Below are 19,819 nucleotides of genomic sequence, written 5' to 3'. Positions count from 1 at the left end.
TAGCGCAGGTTATATGTATTTTAAAACACTCTTGGAAAAATCTTCCATTATGTAAAACAAAATTGTTGATTTAACCAACCTTTTATACTCCAATGGCTACCTCTCAGTTTTCATACTGTATACAGTATGCAGATACAGAGTACTTTGTAATCCTCTTGGGTTGCATCAAACACTCTGCCATGATTATTCTGGGAAAACTGTTAAAAATAAGCTGTGAATCTAACCAGTGGGGACTGTCTGGCACTGTAACATGAACTAATATAACCCAGCTTTTAATTTATTTTAGCAAAACAGAAACATACAGTCTTTCAAATTAATCATAACACACTCTTTCCATTTGTTGTACATACTGTATCACATCAAGCCTTTGTTAAACTGGCAATAAAGACTACTGTATTGATTATCTAGCATTACTGATGATGACTTCAATACTTTCAATTAAACAGACAAAAGAGAGGCCCGGAGCTATGGCTCTTTGGATTTTATTTTTCTGACTGCATCGTTAAACACAAACACATCAAGCCTGTGATTGCATAGCCATTTTTGTATGTAAACGATGAGTTACAATTAGTTACTAACAGCATTCAGTAAAAAAAAGTGAGAAGACGCACGAACTCTCCAGGTCCAGGGTTGCAGATGCCTTATTACCCAATGAGACAAAAAGAGACAGAAAGGTACCCATCTGACCTAACCCACTCTGACAGAGTTGCCATGGTGATACAGTTGGGAGGACATCCTATGACCAGTCCCTGGAGCTACTATGACAGGGCAGTCATCAACACCTGACACAAGACTATCTCATTAATGAAGACATGCAGTGAAAATATCAGACACCATGCTAGTAAAGTTTTCATAAGGTGTTAAAAGCCTACAGCTTAGTCAGTGTTCTTAAAGAATATTAGTGTTGAGTTTGGCTTTGGTTTTCAAAACAATTCAGAGCGAGGTGCAAGGTAGGCTTGTGTACAGTACCTTAAGGCTTTGGAAGATACTGTATTTACAGCTAAAATAAGATTAATGTAATATGGCTGCTGTAGTTATGTTGAGTGTCTCTTGAAAAATTACAGAAGTCAAAGAAGAAATAAAAGAATTAGGAGCTCCTTTATTTTCCCATGTACAGCATGTAAAATAGAAAAGGGCTGATGAAGACATGGAAATAAGGAATAAGATCACAGACATCTTATTCCTTATTTCCATGTCTTCATCAGCCCTTTTCTATTTTACATGCTGTACATGGGAAAATAAAGGAGCTCCTAATTCTTTTATTTCTTCTTTGACTTCTGTAATTTTAACAAGAACACAGAAAATAAATGTGCAACTTCATACCGTGTTTCTAAAGACCCTGAAGTGCTGAGCTGTGATAAAAAGGAAAAACTATACCTTTACAGCTGCACATTTGTAACAGAACATATTTTTCTGCAAAATCCAGAAAAGGAGGGAAAGGTGACCCAATAATTATTGGAAAAAAACATAAAGCTTGCATTTCAAACCTCATGGGTCCATGACCTTTTTTGAAACTGCTTACTTAGAGGACAGAGAAACTAGTCTCCTCTACTCATGAAGCTGGGGCGCCCTTTACACAGAATTTATGTTTCTCTTTTCAAAAGTGAATGCCGTTATCATGGAAAAAACTTTTTTCAAATTTTGGAAAGTTTGTTTCTTGTCCTCTTGGACAAAACAAGGTTTTGCACTGTCTGAATCGACAGATCATACTTTTTGACGTAATATGCAAGAACTCTTCTGTGATGAATACAAAACGTATTTAGAATTTGAGATTACCTGTCATCATTGAAAGAGTATTACAGTATGTAAATGTTAGCCCCCCTGTTTCTAGTAACCTGATGGAACATGGGGATAGCATACAGTATAAACTGTAGATTCTGCATATTGTGTTAGAAATTCCCAGATCACCCATTTCAAGATCATAACTTCAGGAGAAGAAAACTCTTTCTCACACATATTTATTGATTTAATCTGCAACATCAGTATCTCTACACACTACCACTTAGACATGTGCTTGTAGCAGGATGGAGGTGATGAGATTCCCATGGAACTTTTTAAGTTGACTGACGGCTTATTCAGGTGTCTTGATTGAGTGATTCACCTGCTTTGTTATCATTGCCAGTGATTCACCTGCTTTGTTTTCATTGCCAGTGCCATCATTAGTCATCTATCTCCTTTATAATGGCAGAAGAACCCGTTCCCATGTTTTTGGACTTAGGGTTGAAGTCATAGTAATAAATGCTCTGGCCATTTATGTTGGTTTCAATTGACTGAGGAGGACATTTGATTTTTACCTGTTCTTCTTTTGCTAAACCTGCAGTTTGTATTTAAAGAGTCAGAGAATATTTTTTTTATGTGAAATAAAAAACACCACATGTTCATGATGCCCACTAACGTGTCTAGAATATAGTGATTTCTGAATTGATAAAATGCTTTCTTATTGAGCAATTAAATGTAAGATTGAGAAAACGCTTTTGCATCATGGATCTTACAGAAATTAAAGAAATTCTGGTCAAGGTTTTCTATATCTTCCTCTCACATCTGTCCATAAGTCATTAGAGGCATTGGTGTTTTAACCTTTTGGATTATTCTTCTGCATTTTACCTTTGTCGATCCCTTTTCAGCTACTAGTCCTGTTTGAAGGCAATGTACAGCACATATCCTGTTGGTTTCAGAGACCTGAACTTCACAATCTACAAAAACATATTATTGTTTAAAATGCCTCCCTTTCAATTCTGGAGCCATGGGGGCAAAAAAGTTTTTAGGAAATGGACATAAAAATACCTTAGACCTAGAACTGTAAGGATTTGAAACCTTCCCAGTTTTCTTTCTCTACCTCTCAGAGGAGTAAAAAAAAGATATCCAGCAAATATATATATATAATTCGTTACACTGTGGCTGTGTTGTGTGTGTTAAGCTGCTGTTGCACTGCAATTTCCCTCACGGGATCAATAAAGTATCTATCTATCTATAATTGACCTCTACTGTATGTCCAAACCAGGAAAAACGGTTTATTGAAAGTGTGACAGGTTGTACTGTATGTGTCATTGTCTGCATTTTGCTGTTCTGGTTTGGGCTTAAGCCTTGTCCATTGGAGCTTGCAGTCTGATTCGACTCTGACCTGATTAGAAATTAATTATGACTATAGGAAACAAATGAAATGGACAAGCAGAACAGGTTGACCTCAATGACACCCTCCCCTAGATACGTTAGAGTAAGGTGTTTGAGTAGGTAGCCATGTCAGAATGCATAGGCTGCAAAGGAACAGAAAAGGTTCATTCCATGCTGAAAGGAAAAGAAAAGAAACACAACTTTATGGCTGAGAAGTTTCTTTACACTTCTTACACACTGTGTGTGTAAGGTGTGCTGTGCTATACTGTATATGCCTACAGTACTGTATATGTCTATGCCTACAGTTACAGGACAATCTGAATTATAGATGGAGTTTCCTCTCAGGAATACATAAATGTCTTCCAATGAAGTCTTCAGATTGAAAGAATGATGAAGTGAGTGCAAAAAGTTCTGGGCATCTGAAAATACAAGAATTTCAGTAACTAAGTTTATTTTTTAGCATCAAAACACTAAAACCTTGTTGGAGGCAGTTTAACATCTAATTATTAAAAACCTGACAGACAGGAAAACAGTGTGTCAGACTGAATAAATGCTGAGGCTTGAAAAAGGTGTCAGTAGAGACCATGTTTGATCTCCCAGCCTGTTATCAGACCCGTCAAGTTAGTCTGCACTTTTGAATTCTTTTGTAATAGAGATAATAATACAGATTAATATACATATAATAAGGAGCCTAACAAGACAAAGCAGATTTTTATTTTTAAAGGAAACCTAATGGCGATTTAATTTCTTCAGTAATTCCATTCCCTAGTGGGCACGTGTCAGGGTGAATGCACTCCAGAGTAATCTGTAAGGTCAAATTTAATTACCTTTCCTAATTTGTGTTCAGTGCCTCTCTTCCAGACAGGCAGGACACCAGAAGATGGTACTGAAATCCTTACCCAGCTGAAGGGAAATATAAAGCAAGCAGAAAATGAAATCAGATTACATTAATCAATTGCCAGCATAACATGTCCACTTGAAGATATGGATGATGGCATCTTAACCCTTGAGATCTAACTCACAAAGATAGGCTGTGAGACCAAAGAATTGCCATGGTGTAATTCTTTGGTTGTCTTAGGTAAGTTTATGTTAAACTATGCTGCATTATTTTTCAGTTTACTTGAGAAGCAAATTGAGGACAAATTGTATGTCATCTCTGGTCCTTGATACCTAACCAAGAGGTCTTTATTTTTTTAAGCCATACTTCTTTATTCTTTATTTTAACTTCATTAATTAGATTATAAAGAATCATGGAGCACATGAAGGAAGGCACTATTACAACCCATGTGAAATTTTATAAGTGGAAATATTACAACAAGATAGCTGTCCTCAAAGAATGTTTAAACTGTAATGTGAAAGGGAAAGCAAACTGAGATTAAGTAATGCATACAGCTCAGCTCATTAAGTTTGGGGGACTGTAGGAGCCGTAGGAGTCCAATAGTGAGTCCAAACCTGAAAACTATTTATCGTCAGTTAAATAAGCAGCTACATTAGTGGAAATGAACATCGAATTTAATGCATTTTCCTCAATCACTCAGGAAGTTTGCTTTAAGAAACTTTACATTACTTTTGAATAGTTTGGATTTTCTTTCCCTGACACTTCTGTTATCAGCACTCTTACAGACTTAACAGTCTTGGGCTGCATAGCTATGCTCTTATCAGATTATTTTTTCTTCCGAGCAGCTATAGTGTTCACTACATATTTTAAACTCTACAATAGTATCACTGCTAATACTTATGAGGTTTTTAGGTGGTGAGGCACTTTTTGACAAGTTGCCTGACAATCAATAGAATTGTAGCATGTTAATGTAATATTGTATTGATAACATTTCATTTTTACACAACAGGTGTGTAACCTCATGTGTAATTTGCAGTATATGTTTTTTTTCCTTTATTTCTGTAATTAGTTTTAATGCTATAGAGCTGCAAATGCCTTGAACCTCAAAGGCACCAGCAAGTTTCAGTAAATGTTCCACTTTGTCAAAATATAAGATAGCAGCTTTAATAAGTAATGTAAAGCTTTTAGGTAATGACTTAAGAAAGAGGACTGCCTGAAGAATTTAAGTATAATTAGTGCCTTATTAACTGAATAAATCAGTAATCCCATAATGCTGTAGCTAAATTGATGTGTGTAGTTTTGTGAGGAATAATTATTTTTATATTAAAATCTTCAGTTCAACCAAGTGCCATGTGTTTATAGATTATGTGGTGTAAATGTTATTGTGTCAACCTTGAAATGGTTTACACACAGTATGTATACAGTATTTCAGTATGGGTTAGATTTAACATTTTTCATAAATATCTCACCTTCCTATCCAGCATTTGCCACTGGCTTTACACTGTTGTCTCTATAAGGGAATAAGGGAGTTCCATGTATGCTCTAGTGGCCACAGCAACACAGCTGGTGGACCAATACTTGGGACTGGAAATAGTATTTGCATCCAAGTATCTTGGAACTGTACAGTCTATGCAAGCTCCTTGCTTTTAGTTGTATTTCATGCATTGTTGGCTTTGTTCTACAGGATTGTGTCATGCTTTCACTCAAACGTGTGTGACCTTTGCCCTGTCTGAATGTTAGGGGCCTCCCCTGTATTGACGGGTACAATAAGAGGTTAGAGGGCATGTATCCTGTGAGTGAGTCTGACATATTCTTGTTTTTCAATGTAGAGTTACAGTATAGTTGGGACTACCAATATAAGAGCCAATTTTGAACAAATATTCATAGGAATTCTACAATAGTTTTTTTTAGAGGTGCAATTCACAAATATTTTTTATATAACGTACTGCATAAGGAAAGTGACCATAAAAACCTGCTGAACGCAATGCTCAAAGAAACATGCCTTAAATTACTCAGTGAAAATTAGTCATTTGCAAATATGTACTACTTTCCAAACCTTTAGAATATGAAGTGGTGTTTTTTTTCTGGAAAGGTGATTACTTTTGTCTAGCATTGATAAGAAAATATATTAGTAAAAGTTTCTGGCATGAATGCAATGTTGTAACACACCAGTCTAGGCTCCACGGCCGAAACGTTGTGTTCTCTTTCTTCTTTTTTTCAGCATGGAATAAACCTATTACTTGTTCCTTTGCAAAAAAAAACAGTTCATTTCCTTCTCATGAAATGACAAAAGCAGTTATAAAAAAATAACAGATGTAAAAAAAGCTATTCAGTGTGAAAGATTGTCTAACCAGTAATTTACTTCCATTGGTGTTACTTCTTTGACATTGTTTTCCCATATTTTAGATAGCTGCAGTGCAGCGTGTCATATAAACTAATATTAAAAAGAGTACCTGACACTGTTGATGGATGTAGTAATTTAGTCTGTCAGCAGCATAGCCTTCTACTGAACCTCAGAATAAACAATCTGCATTATGTACGGTTGTTTTACATTCTAAAACAAAGTCTGAAATCTTCTACAGTTTCAACCTATTCCACTAATGGAAAAAAAATACTTTTTGTGCTTTTGCAACTCAAGATGCAAAAGAGAGTTTTAAAGGATCCTCTGCCATTTTGTTTTTCTGGCAATTATATTTAATTTTATAAAGATACAGCCTCATGAAATTGCAACTCCCCTTTTTGTCATTCACCTAGTATAGACCCACCTCCATGGGTCTGTAATGTGTAGAGATGAATGTATACAGTGGGATGCTGTCTCTCACTGTGTAAGACACGTACAGTATAGTATCACAATGTACTTGTGCTGTCACAAAAATTATTATAATGAAATACTTCTCTGTGTTTATCTGCTTAATAGTCACACTTTTACAAATATTTTCATTATCATTATTCAGTGCCATTTTATTAAGACACATAGTCAGTCTATGCATAGATATTAAATGCATTAACAGCACAAATCTTAAGTTTATTGCAACAGCACCCCCTATTGGATTTTCACATAACTACTGTTTTTGTTGTAAATGTTCTCCAATAAGCTTTGTGTGAAAAATCACAAAAAAGTGATATTTTGGAAAGATCAAATTTTTCTTTTCTTTCATCATTCAGGTATTTTGTTTTATTAAAATTTCCTGTGCACTTTTTGGACGTGGATGGATTACTGTAGGTTTTTTGTCTATGCAGAATTACAGGTTACATCAACCATTATTAATGCTGAATGCTGAACTCTCCAGTTCCATTTGTATCAAATTTTGTTGTGGTAGTAAATAAAGATTAATGCTGTATGATATTCTTGTTCTGTGATATGCTGTATGATATGCTTGTTGTTAACTGTGAACATTTCTTTTTGGTAGAACCTGTACTGAACGATACTATAATTTCTGCTTTCAGCAAAGCCTCAAATATAAGTTTAGTCCTCTGTTATGTAATGTTACTTTTTAGAATTGCAAGGTCAAATCAAATTTGTTTTACCTGAAATCTGGTTGTAAAATCCTGGTTTTGTGTTTCTCCAAATTAAAAATTATAATAATTACAGCTAATTTTAATTTCAATTCTTTAATATAATCTTCAAGTTTGTGGAATCATATGGCAAAACATAGTTCCATTCTAGTCAATATTTGGCATGATGACATCACAGACTGTATCTTCAGATGCATGCTTTAAAATGAACAGCTCTCCCCTGAAGGATGGCCACATACTGTAGATGAACTTGCACCTCATCAGTGATGAGCCTTCAATGCCCACAATATTTACAGCCCACTAAGTACTTGTAGAAAACAGCATCTGTCTAACATTATCTTTGTCTTAATAAAGGAAATTTAAATAAATAATAAAGGAAGAAAAAAGGAAGAGAAACGTTACAAAAATTACATAGAAATTTTGAGGAAATTGTATAAATGCCCATTTGAGCTTTTATTGTATGTTTGTACTTCTACGTAATCATAAAGTATGGCATGTTTAAGTCATAATTACAAAATTGTTCACAGAGCCTTCAAAGAGAAATACTATGAAGATCCTTACTTTAGCTTGAAGTTGTGTCAAAATCTCTTTCTACTTAACTGTGTGATGAAAAAAATCATTTGTTTTATACCTTTAACTCTAATCTGCTTTTCATATGCATCTTGACAAACAAAATGGTATGGAGATGTTTCCTCATTTCAGGTAGGGCCCTCTCCCTTCTCTGACGTGAAGAAGTGGCATCTGGCATCAAGCTAGAACAATACACAAGTCTACAACTTCTCTTCTCCTGAGGTGACCTGAGAAACGGACAATCTAGAATAGCTGATCAAGCCTATCCATCAGCTCTTCATAAGGTGGAGGGAAGCCGGGGCACATAGAGAAAACCATTGCAGACAAGGGGGTAGAACATGCACACTTTACAAGCAGCTGAGGCTGGAATCAGACTACCAAAAACTCAAACACACATTGAAAGCTACCTCTACCTCACATGTCAATAAGTTCATTGCCCATAATTTTCTATCGTTTATTTCATTCTGTTGATGTATGTTTTTGCACATCTGATGTTGTTTCGCACATTACCTGTTACCTTTTGTTGTTTTGCACATTGCCTGTTGTTGTTTTGCACACTGCCTGTTGTCTCTGTCTTTCTTTTATTATACAATTGTATTGTTGTTTTTTTGTACAACATATCGTCTGAGAGCTACTGTAGCTAAATAGCATTTAATTATACCATATACCTGTATATGAGTATAATGACAATAAACCTGAAGTTGAACTTGGAACTATAAGACAATAATACCAGCTGCCATTCTGCTGTCTCCCCCCGAGTGTGCTCATGAATACTCTACATTATGCAACACAATAAAACCATCTTCATGTTCCTGAAATATTAAATCAGAATAATTTGGATACCGCTCAGGATACCTAACGAAGTATCTCTATTCATGTTTTCAGGATTTTCATAATGAAATTAGATGTGATTAGTTTTGCTCACAGACATAAAGTAGTACAATTACATCCTTCAAACACATTATGTATTTAATTGCAAAGAAATTGAGCATGCAGAAGAAACTGTACTGTAGGTATAGGAGGTGATTTGACTTACCTTATTGAACTTAATACCTGAAATTTCAGCATAGGTTTTAAATAATGTGTTACAGATTAACTGTAATTATGGATATTTGCCCTAGATTGTATTGGAATTCAGTGCTATCCTATAAACTTCTGTATATTAAAGCAATAGGTTTTTAATTAAAATATTTTTATTAATAGCATTATACCTATATTTTAATAACAATATATGTGATTACAGTGAAACCAAAATATTCTTGATTATACTATATTCTTAATTAAGTTCACATCATAACAAAAATCACTTGGCATATTTTAAGTCCTGCACAATGGCACAATATAGTATTGATATAGAAGCTTTATAAAGCACTGAAACATCGTTCCTATGAATATAACCTTATACAGAAGGACCTCACACCTGAAGAAGGCTCCATGGCCGAAACGTGTTCTATTTCTTCTTTTTTTCAGCATGGCATAAACCTATTACTTGTTCCTTTGCAGCCTACACATACTGACGCAGCTACCCACCTGAACTATACAGTAGGTATGTTCCATACATAACTTACTATTATTTTTTTACTCATAAAGACACCTGATTAAGACATTATATACTGTATAAAAAGTACTTTAACTTTAAATATTTTCCAAAAGACATTTCAACAGTATGAGCACACACTGTTTTTTTAATGAAGTCTTTCTTGTCCAATGTAGTATTACCCTAGCAGTATTCTACAAAAGTTTCTGAAAGTCATAGATCTGGTCTAGACATAAATTAAAATGCATTCACAATAACAAAAAAAGATTCAAGACAAACATCTAACCTTGCAGAAAACTCTCTAACATCAATCTTTTTGTCGACCTTAGGATCATGTCAGACAGACCTGAACTTTAAACAAGTGACTCTTCCTAACCTTGAGATACACAATAATGTGTCTAACCTATTACCTTAGCTGCCATCCGGTAGCTGTGCAGTGGCTTCTAATCTCCAGACAACAGAAATGATCTCATCTCTTGCTTGGACAAAATAAGGAATGATCTCAGGTTATCTCCAGGTAGGATATGAATAATGCTGTATCCTTCTTAATAGTTTTATTAATAGAACTCTACCTTCTCCTAAAGTTCTTACTGTGTTTAGTGTTTAGTTAGGACTGTTCAGAGTCAATAGAAAAAAGGAGCCATATGCAGCTTGCTCCTGGTTCTTAGGTTAAATTCTGGACTGGGTTGCCTTCTGTGTGGAGTTTGCAGGTTCGCTTTGTCTGACCAATGACATGCTGGCTAGGTTCATTGGTGTCTCTAAAATGCATGCATGTTTGCCCTAAGATGGGCCTGTCTTCCATGGGGGAGTCTCAATTTATGTCCTGTGTTTCCTAGTCAGGATCCGAGCTGTCGTGACTATTGAGAATATCTGACTTTCTGATACCAAGAGGACAGCTGGAAAAAAGGAGCCATTCCTTGTACATATGAAAGTAAAACTAATTTAGCATGGTATAGTTGCTTTGTGATATTAATGATTCTGAAGTTTAGATTTCATTTTTTTTAATAAAATGAATGATCTAATATTTGTAGAGCAGCAGGGAAGGTGACATTTATACACTCATAAATGTAAATGTGCTATATATTAGATTAAACATAGTGTTCTAAAAAATGCAAGGATATTCTAAAACAGTGTGATACTTTTTTGCAGAAATAAATATTAAAAGATACTGTACATTTCAGATGAGAACAGTAAACAGACTGGAAAAGTGTATTGAACTGTATATAAAGTTTAAAATAGTTAAAGTTTTATAAAAAGTATTCCAACACCTTTATAATATATCTAAACATACATATATATTTTGCACTACATGATGATTCAGCTTCATGCAGGTGTGATGATGCTGACTCCTGTATATGTTTCCAAAGTACTGCTTGCAAGAAAAGATGATAAAGTGTTTATCTAAAGATAGAGCATATAGTCAGTTTGGATTTATTGTGTAATTTGCTTTCAACTTGAACAAAGAGCAACTGTTTAAAAGTGTAAAAAAAACTTCTGAATTAGAAAAACAGAATGGGCAGAATTACAGCAAAATACCATATATGAACTCTCTATTCTCAAAGTTATCTGGAAAAGCAGATACCAGATCTCAATCATACAGAACACCTCCAGGAAAAATTAACTGGAACGAAAAATCAAGAAACGCTCCCACAGACCACCTCCAAACTACCAGATGAATAGCAGTTTCCCTGCAGACAGGTCAAAACTGTCCCTTTCTACATAAACACTTCTAGGACTAAAGAAATAGAGACCACATGTGAAAGTTCATCCTACTGTGATAAGTCTGATATTTTATTTTCATACACTCAATTTGATGTGCAATACTTTCTTCTATAATAAAGTTCCAGAAATCAAAACTTTCAGAAGAGAGGTGTACTGTGGATACTCTAGAACAGTTAAAGTACTCTAGAATGCAGAGAATCCAAACTGATAGTTCCTGTACAGTGTAAAGTGTGCAGTATTTATCAAATTAAGGGAACTGTTAGATAAGTTTCTGTTATTTAGAGGATACCATCTGAAAGAATGCCAGATGGACCTCACAAAGCACACAGCCTCCTGAAATCCCTGTGTTGCAGTGTGTGAAATTGATGCCTATAGGCATATCATCCTAGATATTACTGTATCTTAGTAGTTGGTTTTACTTACTTAAATGACATCTAATTCTAGAATGTGTTTCAAAAGAATCCGAGAAAATTCTTGTACACTTTTGCAGAAACTTATTTTCAGATGTACGTTAGGTGAACTTCGAGGAAAAATAAAGGATAGGAATCGGGTTGAATTCAGCACATGGCATATTATGTTATGTGAGAGCGTGCAAGAGATAACACACTAAGATTTTGTACTAACTGGATACAAAATACTTTATATTATAGGAATAAAAAAGCTCTGACGTTCAGTGTTTAAGAAAAAAAAAATCTCATTTATTAACGAGTAACATACAGCTCTTTTTAGCATTGCCCCCAAAAAAATCTGCCTTTCACAACAAGGACACTACATACAGTACCAAGTTTTCACATTGTATGTGGTCTATTCATCAGGAACTGAACAAGCAGTTTCAAAACACTGTCATTCCACCCTATCACATCCCCGTCCTTCACACCCTCGTACAGACGCATACTTTCTGTGCCCCAGCACACATTTTTCCTGGGGTTATTTGAGTCAGTCTGTACAGTAAGGCCCAGCGTGTTGAGCTGGTAACAGAAGAATGAAAAATGAAGACCATCTGTAATTACAGCTTGGGACACAAAGGGACGCGTCACGTCTTCATGGCTCCAGAATCCTAATAATGCAGAATAAACAATTTAATACATAACGGAATGAGAGTATGATGATTAACATAAAGCATTTGTATTTTACATATAAAGTAATGCTGACACTTGAACATTTTATTGGGTACCATCTGGTATCACTTCAAAAACATGACCTTTCTTCAAAAGTTTCAATATTGATTTTTTGGTTACCTATTTTTAAAGGTGAAGTGAAATTCCTAAGACCCCAAGCAAATGGTATAATCCATGCTAATATTTCACAACATAGTACTTGGTAATGAGAATAGGTTGGTCCTTCCTTTTTTCAACACGCTGCAATCTTGCAATGATTTATTCAGAGGTCTGAAAAGGACTCAAAACCTGTAGCCGCTTACTAGATCAACGCCACCAACAAAAACCCCAGCATTCCAAATTACCTTACACGTTTTCTTACGCCTTCCCATTTCAAACGACTGGAAAGTTGTACATGATTTAAGGTGTATTTAAGAAGTTTAAAATGGCTAAGGCTGGAGTAATTTTTCCTTTTAGATAAAGGTTCTCAAATTTTCAGAAAATTTGTGCAAAGCTAAGAACCTATTTCCAAGTAGTACAGCATTTGACCTGTGAAAAGTTGGTTTACAATTTGTTCCAAATGAGTATATGAATTAAAAAAAAATATTGGGGGGGAATTAGAATATAGACACCTCTGAATCTTTTTCAATTCTGTTTTTCTACATACTCCAATGCAGTTCATTCTATTACCTGTTCTAGCAATTAAAAGAAAAACATTTCAGATATTTCTACAAAAGCAACGATTTGAATAGGAAATTTAAAAATCAATACATTTAAAATTCTCAAATCTCAGTAGCTTAAGTGTGTAAGATAGTTACATACATTTCTTCCTCTGCAGAGCATAAATGACACCAGATGTTTCACTGCTAATAAGCACTTTGGATTGTACCATTGTGTTCAGTAGGTGGCAAACAGCTTCAGGGTTTTTAAAAATATTACATAGGTCTACTTCATACAGTAAGTGCACTTATCAGTCAAAACTATACCCACCTTGATACATGGCCTGAGCTCCAGTCCAGGCAAACAGGCTAGCAATGGCATTTGCCCGCAAACCAACTTCTACCTGGTCAGCAAGGTTGGCCTTGGCTAGCTTGTCTCTCCTCAACCTGTCCCCAACAAGGTGGAATTGTGTGTGGCCATAACAGCATGGATCAGCCACCTTCGACCCTGTTATAAAATGAACCATTTAGTGGGTATTCCATGCATTTTCATCCTGGCGGTATGAACTTCTAAAGAGTACCTTTCATCTTATTGTATAACTGTTTTTCCCTTTCTTCATTATGATAAATGGAACTTCTTCAGTTTGGCAGGTTATTCATATATCAGAACTTCACTGGCATGACACATGACTAATCTAAGTTTCTAATTACACTTGAAGTGGATTCTGGAATTTACAAATAAGAAACTACATCCTGGTATAAATGCTGCAGAATCCATTTTCAGAAATCACCCAATTCTGAAGTGTCTAGGACAATTACAAGTGTAAATTTTGAAGTTATACTTAAAAGCTACCTGTGGCAAAATATGAAATGCTATAATCCATCTGAAGGTGCTATTTCTACATATGTAAAAGAAGGTAGAAATGAAAAAGAAAAGCAACACAAAGGAAATTAGATCTCACTAAATAACTATCCTCTCATGATGTGCTCTTCCACATTGTTTTTGTCTAAATTAATCCCCTAACATTTAAATGCTTTAAAAGAAAAACTAACATTTTTCAGCAATATGAAAGTAACTATAGAAGGTATTAAACATACATTCACAGTAGGGTCCTTATATATAAAAAGAGGAAGGTCCATATCACTATTTTGATGCTTATGAGCAACTTAACCTAAAATAAGATTTTATTTAAAACAACATACATTACCTATGAATATATTATTATCATACTGTCTTCTGAACATTGGCAGCAGGTCTGGTGCAAAATGTATCACTGGAACCTCTGCAGAACCTGATTCTTCCAAAGGCAAGAACTAAAACAGGCAAAATATTATGCAACATCATACCTGGAATGTGCAAAAAAGTATGTATAACAAAATAATTTGTTAATTTTTCAGGAGCACACACTGTGAAAAATAAGGGAGAAGTTCGAAAGAAAAAAGTAAAAAATAAACTAAAGTCATAATCCAAAATATTCATGCAATATTAGCAGTTTAATCTATCAACCACTTACTTGATACTTTTTTGATGGATAAATTGGGTTTTGCCTGAAAATGTATTTCTTACAAAGTTACCTCTTACTATTATCAATAAAGAAAAATCACTTCATTGTTTTACAAGCACTTATTACAGTCAATAGGTGCATTATTAACATATTCTTATTAAAATGACTTTATCACTTAAGAGCTTTTCTTTCAATATTTCACAGCTTTAGAAGTCAGTTAATCCCATTTCCTCACAGCTACCACCTCGACACTCCCACCCAAGGAAAAGAGACACAGCCAACAGTCAAAAATGGGCTTCAAGCCATCTATTTTCCACTGCACAAATTCATGCTATAAACAGCCAGCCTGGTGTGTGGAACCAATAACTGACACAGCCCCTGAGATAATACTTAAAAAAACTCAGTGGACATTTACCAGGAAGCTATACACCACTTCCTTGGCAAGTGTGGTTACAGTTAAATAGTACATCCAGGATTTGAACCAGTGATATCTCTGGATTTGAGGGTATAAATTGCACTCAAAAGAGACTTGGCCACTTTCAGATAAGCTGTTTGGAAGCCATGTGAGATAGATCAGTATTGTTTTGCTCAACCTATTTTTTCATAATTCAAATCCCAATACCAAGCATTAGTGCAGAGCACAAATCTAGAACAAAATAAGCATCCGAGTACCTCTGGGAGTTGCTGGGGCACTCGTAACTGACTGTGTGGTTGGTCATCAATCTGAAATCTCACTGGATCAACTCGCCCACGTCGGTGCCCGCGAGGAACAGTCCTCTCTCCTCGCATCCAGTAGAAGTTCACCTGAGGGCCAAAGTCTACAGGAGGAAACAGCCCAAGAGCATTTATTTCAAGTGATGAAAACTGTAGAATGTAGTTTACTGAGGTCACATAACTGCCTATTTAACATTAATATTACAGCAGCAATATCATATCTAAAACCAGGTACAAGGCAGAGAAGAGATAATAAGAAATAATGGAAAATTGACAGTATGATCAAATATAGAAAAAGGTATGACACGCAAATGATTCTGTTTTTAATGAAGTGTCATTTAAAGGACTTTGAGGTTCTCAATCCATTATCTATACTTCACTTTCAACATTATAGAGACAGTAAATATAAATATAACAGCCTTCTTAAGGAAAAGCAAAAATCTAACTGCTACACGTTAAGCACATATTGGATAATTGATGTTGAAGAACATTGCCATGTGACTAATGTCAATAAAAAAAGCTGGACATCAACCCCAACTTGAAGAAGCTTAAAATAGCTGCAGGTGTAAATGAAAGAGTACCACACACGCGTCTTATTAAATACAACACAATAAATAATAACAATTAATGTGAGGTGTTCAGAAAATGTACTTACCTAGGCTTGACACTTTCAGTACTGGGTTGTGTTTAGCTAAAGTGTTGGTAACGGCAGACACCATGTTTGATAGGAAAGGCGCAACGAAGTGCTCTTGTTCTCTTTGCAGAAAAGGCCTTCTTTTCTTAAGATAAAAGTTCTCCTGTAAAATTGCATTGCACACAAGGGATCGAAGCTCGGAAAAAACATCACTATCAATGACATCTGCCTCTTTCAACTTATTGCCACTGTCTACACTAAATTTCTTAGGGAGACCAGGCAGGTATGCCGTCTTGGTGAAATGCTGATACCATCTGTCCGCATTCAATGCAAATGTCTGTGGATAAAGCACGTACTTCTTTCGCTGAAATTTGGTGAGGAGCCTAAGTTTTTCTTGCACCGTCGCTGCAGCTCGTACTTGGTTGATAAATTCTTCTTCCCTCAGTTTCTTTGCCGATTTACTCTTTGCCGTCCGAGACGGAATAATAGGAGGGTATGCAGGCTCCCTAATTGAAGGCTCTGTATGTAAAACTCTTCTAAAACTCCAAATAAGCCCTCTTTTTAAGGCAAACGGTTGCAATGACAACCTACTGGACGCCGCCATTTTCCAGGTGACAAATTCTCGCGAGATGCGAGAGTCATTATTTTACCTAAATCTTAGATTGAAGTAACAGTGAACCAATCAAAGCGTACAGTGCGACCAGGATCTGTTTGCTGGTCAGCCAATCTGTAGCTCCTGGAGGAGGAAGCAGACTGTTGTTTGCAGCACTATCATGCTGGGGTTAAAACTCGGGACAAATTCACTAATTGTGTCAACGCGGTGTTTGAAAGTAAATTTGATTAACTTCACTGCTTTACTGCTTGCACCTAGTGTTAAGGGCTATGTTGAGGTATGACGAAAAGTTTTTATTGTGAAAATGTATTTTGTACAGGCCATAGCTTTTGTACTTGGAGCTAATAAGTAGCAAGTTATATTTCGCAACTTAGAAATACAACTTGTGCAATACCTAAATTCAGGTATCTACCTTAAAACGTATTCTAAGTGTCTTCTCCATGATATTTGGAAGGATCTGCAAAACCGTGACCTAAAAGTCACATTCAAGCTGGAGGTGAAAATTTTAAGTGCCGTGTTTTCCAGGTTAATTACATGTGAAATCGTATACACTAGTACAAGTAAGCACTGAGGCACTGTACATATAACCACTTTCAATAAAAATCACTTATTTCAAAATCAGTCATGTTAATTTGTAGAAATAGCGCATTTGCAGAATTGTGATCTTTCAGTTTGTTTTTGTTAAAGCGACTTATGACAACATTTAAAATAAATAATGCAAAACTTCCATGTAAAAGAAAACCTTTTAATTTCATACGTGTGTTACCTTCTCTGTGCCAGAGAGGGTATTGCGCGGGGACAGACTCAGATGAAGTAACAAAAGCCCGTCTTGCTGAAGAAGCCAGGAGAAAATATGGAAACCCAGCTTCTACTATCTTCTCTAAAATCATTGACAAGACCATACCCGCGGATGTAATTTACGAAGATGAGAAGGTGATGTGCTCAGAAAAAAAAACTGTCCATACTGTACATTGACCTATTCAGTACACTGTCATAGAACAACCAGTAAGGCACTATGAGAAACTTGAGGACCATTAAAAAGGCACCAACCAGATTAGGTTTAAAAGCAATTTTCCTGTAACAGGGACAGTCTAATTATCATTATTATGGGAAATATACTTGTCTTCTATTAAACGTTGTTTGTACAGATGCATACAAAATACATTCACTCAAAGGAAATGCCATGTAGATTCTGTCTTAATGATTTAATCTTGTTTTTTATGCTTATATATTTAAGCAATAGACTATGCATTTAGTATCTAGGAAAGCACAATTATAGTTCTAATATTTTTCAATGCATGTTTTCCCATTAAAAGCAGGACTGTTTAATTTTGTAATTAAAATTAAGGTAGGATTATTTTTGTAAAATAAAAGAGAAGCTACAGTGACATCCTGTAAAAATGTTTCAAGGGGAATCTTGTACAGACCAAATGTTTTGTGGTATAATATGCTGACATTGTATTCTAATTTTGTATGTGGCAATTATATACAGTAAAGTTCTGTGTTTAGAGATTACCAAACTAGCCAAACTAGATGCTGTTCCAGTGCAGGTTTGTTGAACTAAGCCCTAACCAAGCAGTTGCTAAAGAGTGTGCTGAGAATTGGGACACTGGTTTTTAGGCTCTCGGCATCCATTTTACAATTTCAATGAAAAACAAAAGATAAATTCATCCAAACAATGATTTTTGTTTTAATTTGCAGTGCCTGGCATTCCGAGACATAAGTCCCCAGGCTCCCGTGCATTTTCTTGTCATCCCCAGGACTCCAATCCCAAGAATCAGTGAGGCAAAAGATGATGAAACACAGGTAATATTTTCAGTTCTGACAGTAGAGGCAACAGAGGCCTTAAGCTCAAAGGCTTGTAGGCCCTGTAGCTTAAAATATTGTACTATTTTAAAATAAAATTCAGTATGTAGAAGTTTACTTAATCTTTAGAAATCATTACAAGCCACCCTAAATGCCCTAACTGGGAGTTTCTGCAGGACCAGGGTTAAGAGACAACTGGAAAAACATTCATGTAGATGTAGAGAAAATGCCAAACTCTTACCCATAACAGTAAAGTGCCCCTTCCTGTTTCTTTCTATTCCTGAGGAGAAATACACCACAGTAAAATAAAGTGGAATATACGGTTTCACAAGCAGAGAGTATTTGTTAGTAAAGTGTAATGAGCTCAGATTCTCTTCTTTTACATATCTGTGCGTGGATGTTTTTTTCATTATTTCCAGCTTTTAGGTCACCTCTTGGTAGTGGCTAAAAAAGTGGCAGCAAAAGAGGGATTGCGAGAAGGCTACAGAGTGGGTAAGTGGAAAAAATGGGAATTACTTAGATTGGAGTTATTCTTGTGTGTCACAGTGAACATTATGGTTTGTACTGTAGGGTCTTCTCTCCAGACTGATGTTGCTTGGTTTTTCATTGCTTATATACTAACTCCATACTATATGCAGCCTCAATAACAAATTATTTTTCCAAGAATTTAAGGCATATTAAATTAAGTGAGTCTTAATTTTTTTGTGTTTACAGTTATTAATGATGGGAAGCATGGAGCACAATCAGTGTATCACCTGCACATCCACGTACTCGGAGGGCGACAAATGTCCTGGCCTCCTGGCTAGAAGACAGGCCTTCTTAAAACATTCCAGTTGGTGTACTGATATAAATACATATATATTAAGGTAATTATGAATATGGATTGTCTTGTTGTGATTAAACAGTTGTAAGTAATATCAAGCCCTTTTTACATCAGAGTGCCTAGGAGTCATTATAAGCTTCAACACACAATGTATGAGCCACTTACAATAAAGCCTGAAAACCTGTAATTTACCTATATTTGAATTCTGTGTGTATCTGTTAGCCAGCATATTTGCATTCATCAGGTGAGTGAAATTTGAGGTCATCCTAACCTACAGAGGATCTGACGACAGAAGGATATCTAATTTGTTAACTGTTTGGCTTCAGATTTTGCTTTACTGGTACACGATTAAACCAGATGAACCAGATTACAGATTAGCTAGTGTATTTGGAAGCCAGCTCTTCCATGAATGTACAGTATGTATAAGAAAATTTCACATGGTGTAAGTTGCTACAAATTTATTCCTGAGCTGAAAACGTCCAAAATGAAGACTGCTTTTATCTGCGTTCTAGATTCAGGTCATCTTTGTTGTAATATGCGTTCTGCAGTTTCTGCCTGTCTATGATAAGTTGATTAAGATGTTTTATTGAGCACTGATATACCTGTGTTACATCACATGCCCAACAGTCATTAACAGTAAAACTGCTAATCATTTAAACAGAGTCACTTAAATT

At 35.5% G+C, this 19,819-nt stretch overlaps 2 protein-coding genes and 1 long non-coding RNA gene across 4 annotated transcripts; 2 read left to right on the top strand and 1 right to left on the bottom strand.

Moving 5' to 3' along the window:
• The first annotated feature begins 903 nt into the window (after positions 1–903).
• LOC107076507 (uncharacterized) lies at positions 904–10,058 on the top strand. The gene is made up of 4 exons (XR_001477730.2): positions 904–950; positions 8,168–8,319; positions 9,539–9,581; positions 9,988–10,058. It is a non-coding gene; the product is annotated as an uncharacterized lncRNA (long non-coding RNA).
• A 649-nt stretch (positions 10,059–10,707) lies between these two features.
• mrps30 (mitochondrial ribosomal protein S30) lies at positions 10,708–16,535 on the bottom strand. The gene is made up of 5 exons (XM_006627213.3): positions 15,925–16,535; positions 15,228–15,373; positions 14,259–14,364; positions 13,382–13,558; positions 10,708–12,351 (listed from the first exon to the last, which is right to left on the bottom strand). The coding sequence occupies exons 1-5, from the start codon at positions 16,505–16,507 to the stop codon at positions 12,083–12,085; spliced, it is 1,281 nt and encodes a 426-aa protein (XP_006627276.2). The 5' UTR covers positions 16,508–16,535; the 3' UTR covers positions 10,708–12,082.
• A 91-nt stretch (positions 16,536–16,626) lies between these two features.
• Positions 16,627–19,336, top strand: LOC102684251 (uncharacterized HIT-like protein Synpcc7942_1390). 2 transcript variants are annotated; one of them, XM_015340186.2, is made up of 5 exons: positions 16,627–16,793; positions 17,297–17,449; positions 18,218–18,322; positions 18,742–18,814; positions 19,037–19,336. In XM_015340186.2, the coding sequence occupies exons 1-5, from the start codon at positions 16,677–16,679 to the stop codon at positions 19,126–19,128; spliced, it is 540 nt and encodes a 179-aa protein (XP_015195672.2). In that variant the 5' UTR covers positions 16,627–16,676; the 3' UTR covers positions 19,129–19,336. The 2 variants fall into 2 exon arrangements, with proteins under 2 accessions (XP_015195672.2, XP_015195673.2); XM_015340187.2 differs by having other exon boundaries at positions 16,628–16,733.
• Positions 19,337–19,819: the final 483 nt, after the last annotated feature.

Source organism: Lepisosteus oculatus, chromosome 3 (genome assembly GCF_040954835.1).
Source record: "Lepisosteus oculatus isolate fLepOcu1 chromosome 3, fLepOcu1.hap2, whole genome shotgun sequence".
NCBI lineage: Eukaryota > Metazoa > Chordata > Actinopteri > Semionotiformes > Lepisosteidae > Lepisosteus > Lepisosteus oculatus.
This window is presented reverse-complemented; position numbering and strand designations above follow the sequence as displayed.

Coding starts and splice junctions, on each gene's coding strand:
- mrps30 (XM_006627213.3), bottom strand. CDS start 16,507: ATGGCGGCGTCCAGTAGGTTGTCATTGCAACCGTTTGCCTTAAAAAGA. Junction 14,365..15,227: donor TGCCCCAGCAACTCCCAGAG/GTACTCGGATGC, acceptor TGCCTGTTTTAG/TTCTTGCCTTTGGAAGAATC. Junction 13,559..14,258: donor TGATAATAATATATTCATAG/GTAATGTATGTT, acceptor ATTTTATAACAG/GGTCGAAGGTGGCTGATCCA.
- LOC102684251 (XM_015340186.2), top strand. CDS start 16,677: ATGCTGGGGTTAAAACTCGGGACAAATTCACTAATTGTGTCAACGCGG. Junction 18,323..18,741: donor CAAAAGATGATGAAACACAG/GTAATATTTTCA, acceptor CATTATTTCCAG/CTTTTAGGTCACCTCTTGGT. Junction 18,815..19,036: donor GCGAGAAGGCTACAGAGTGG/GTAAGTGGAAAA, acceptor TTGTGTTTACAG/TTATTAATGATGGGAAGCAT.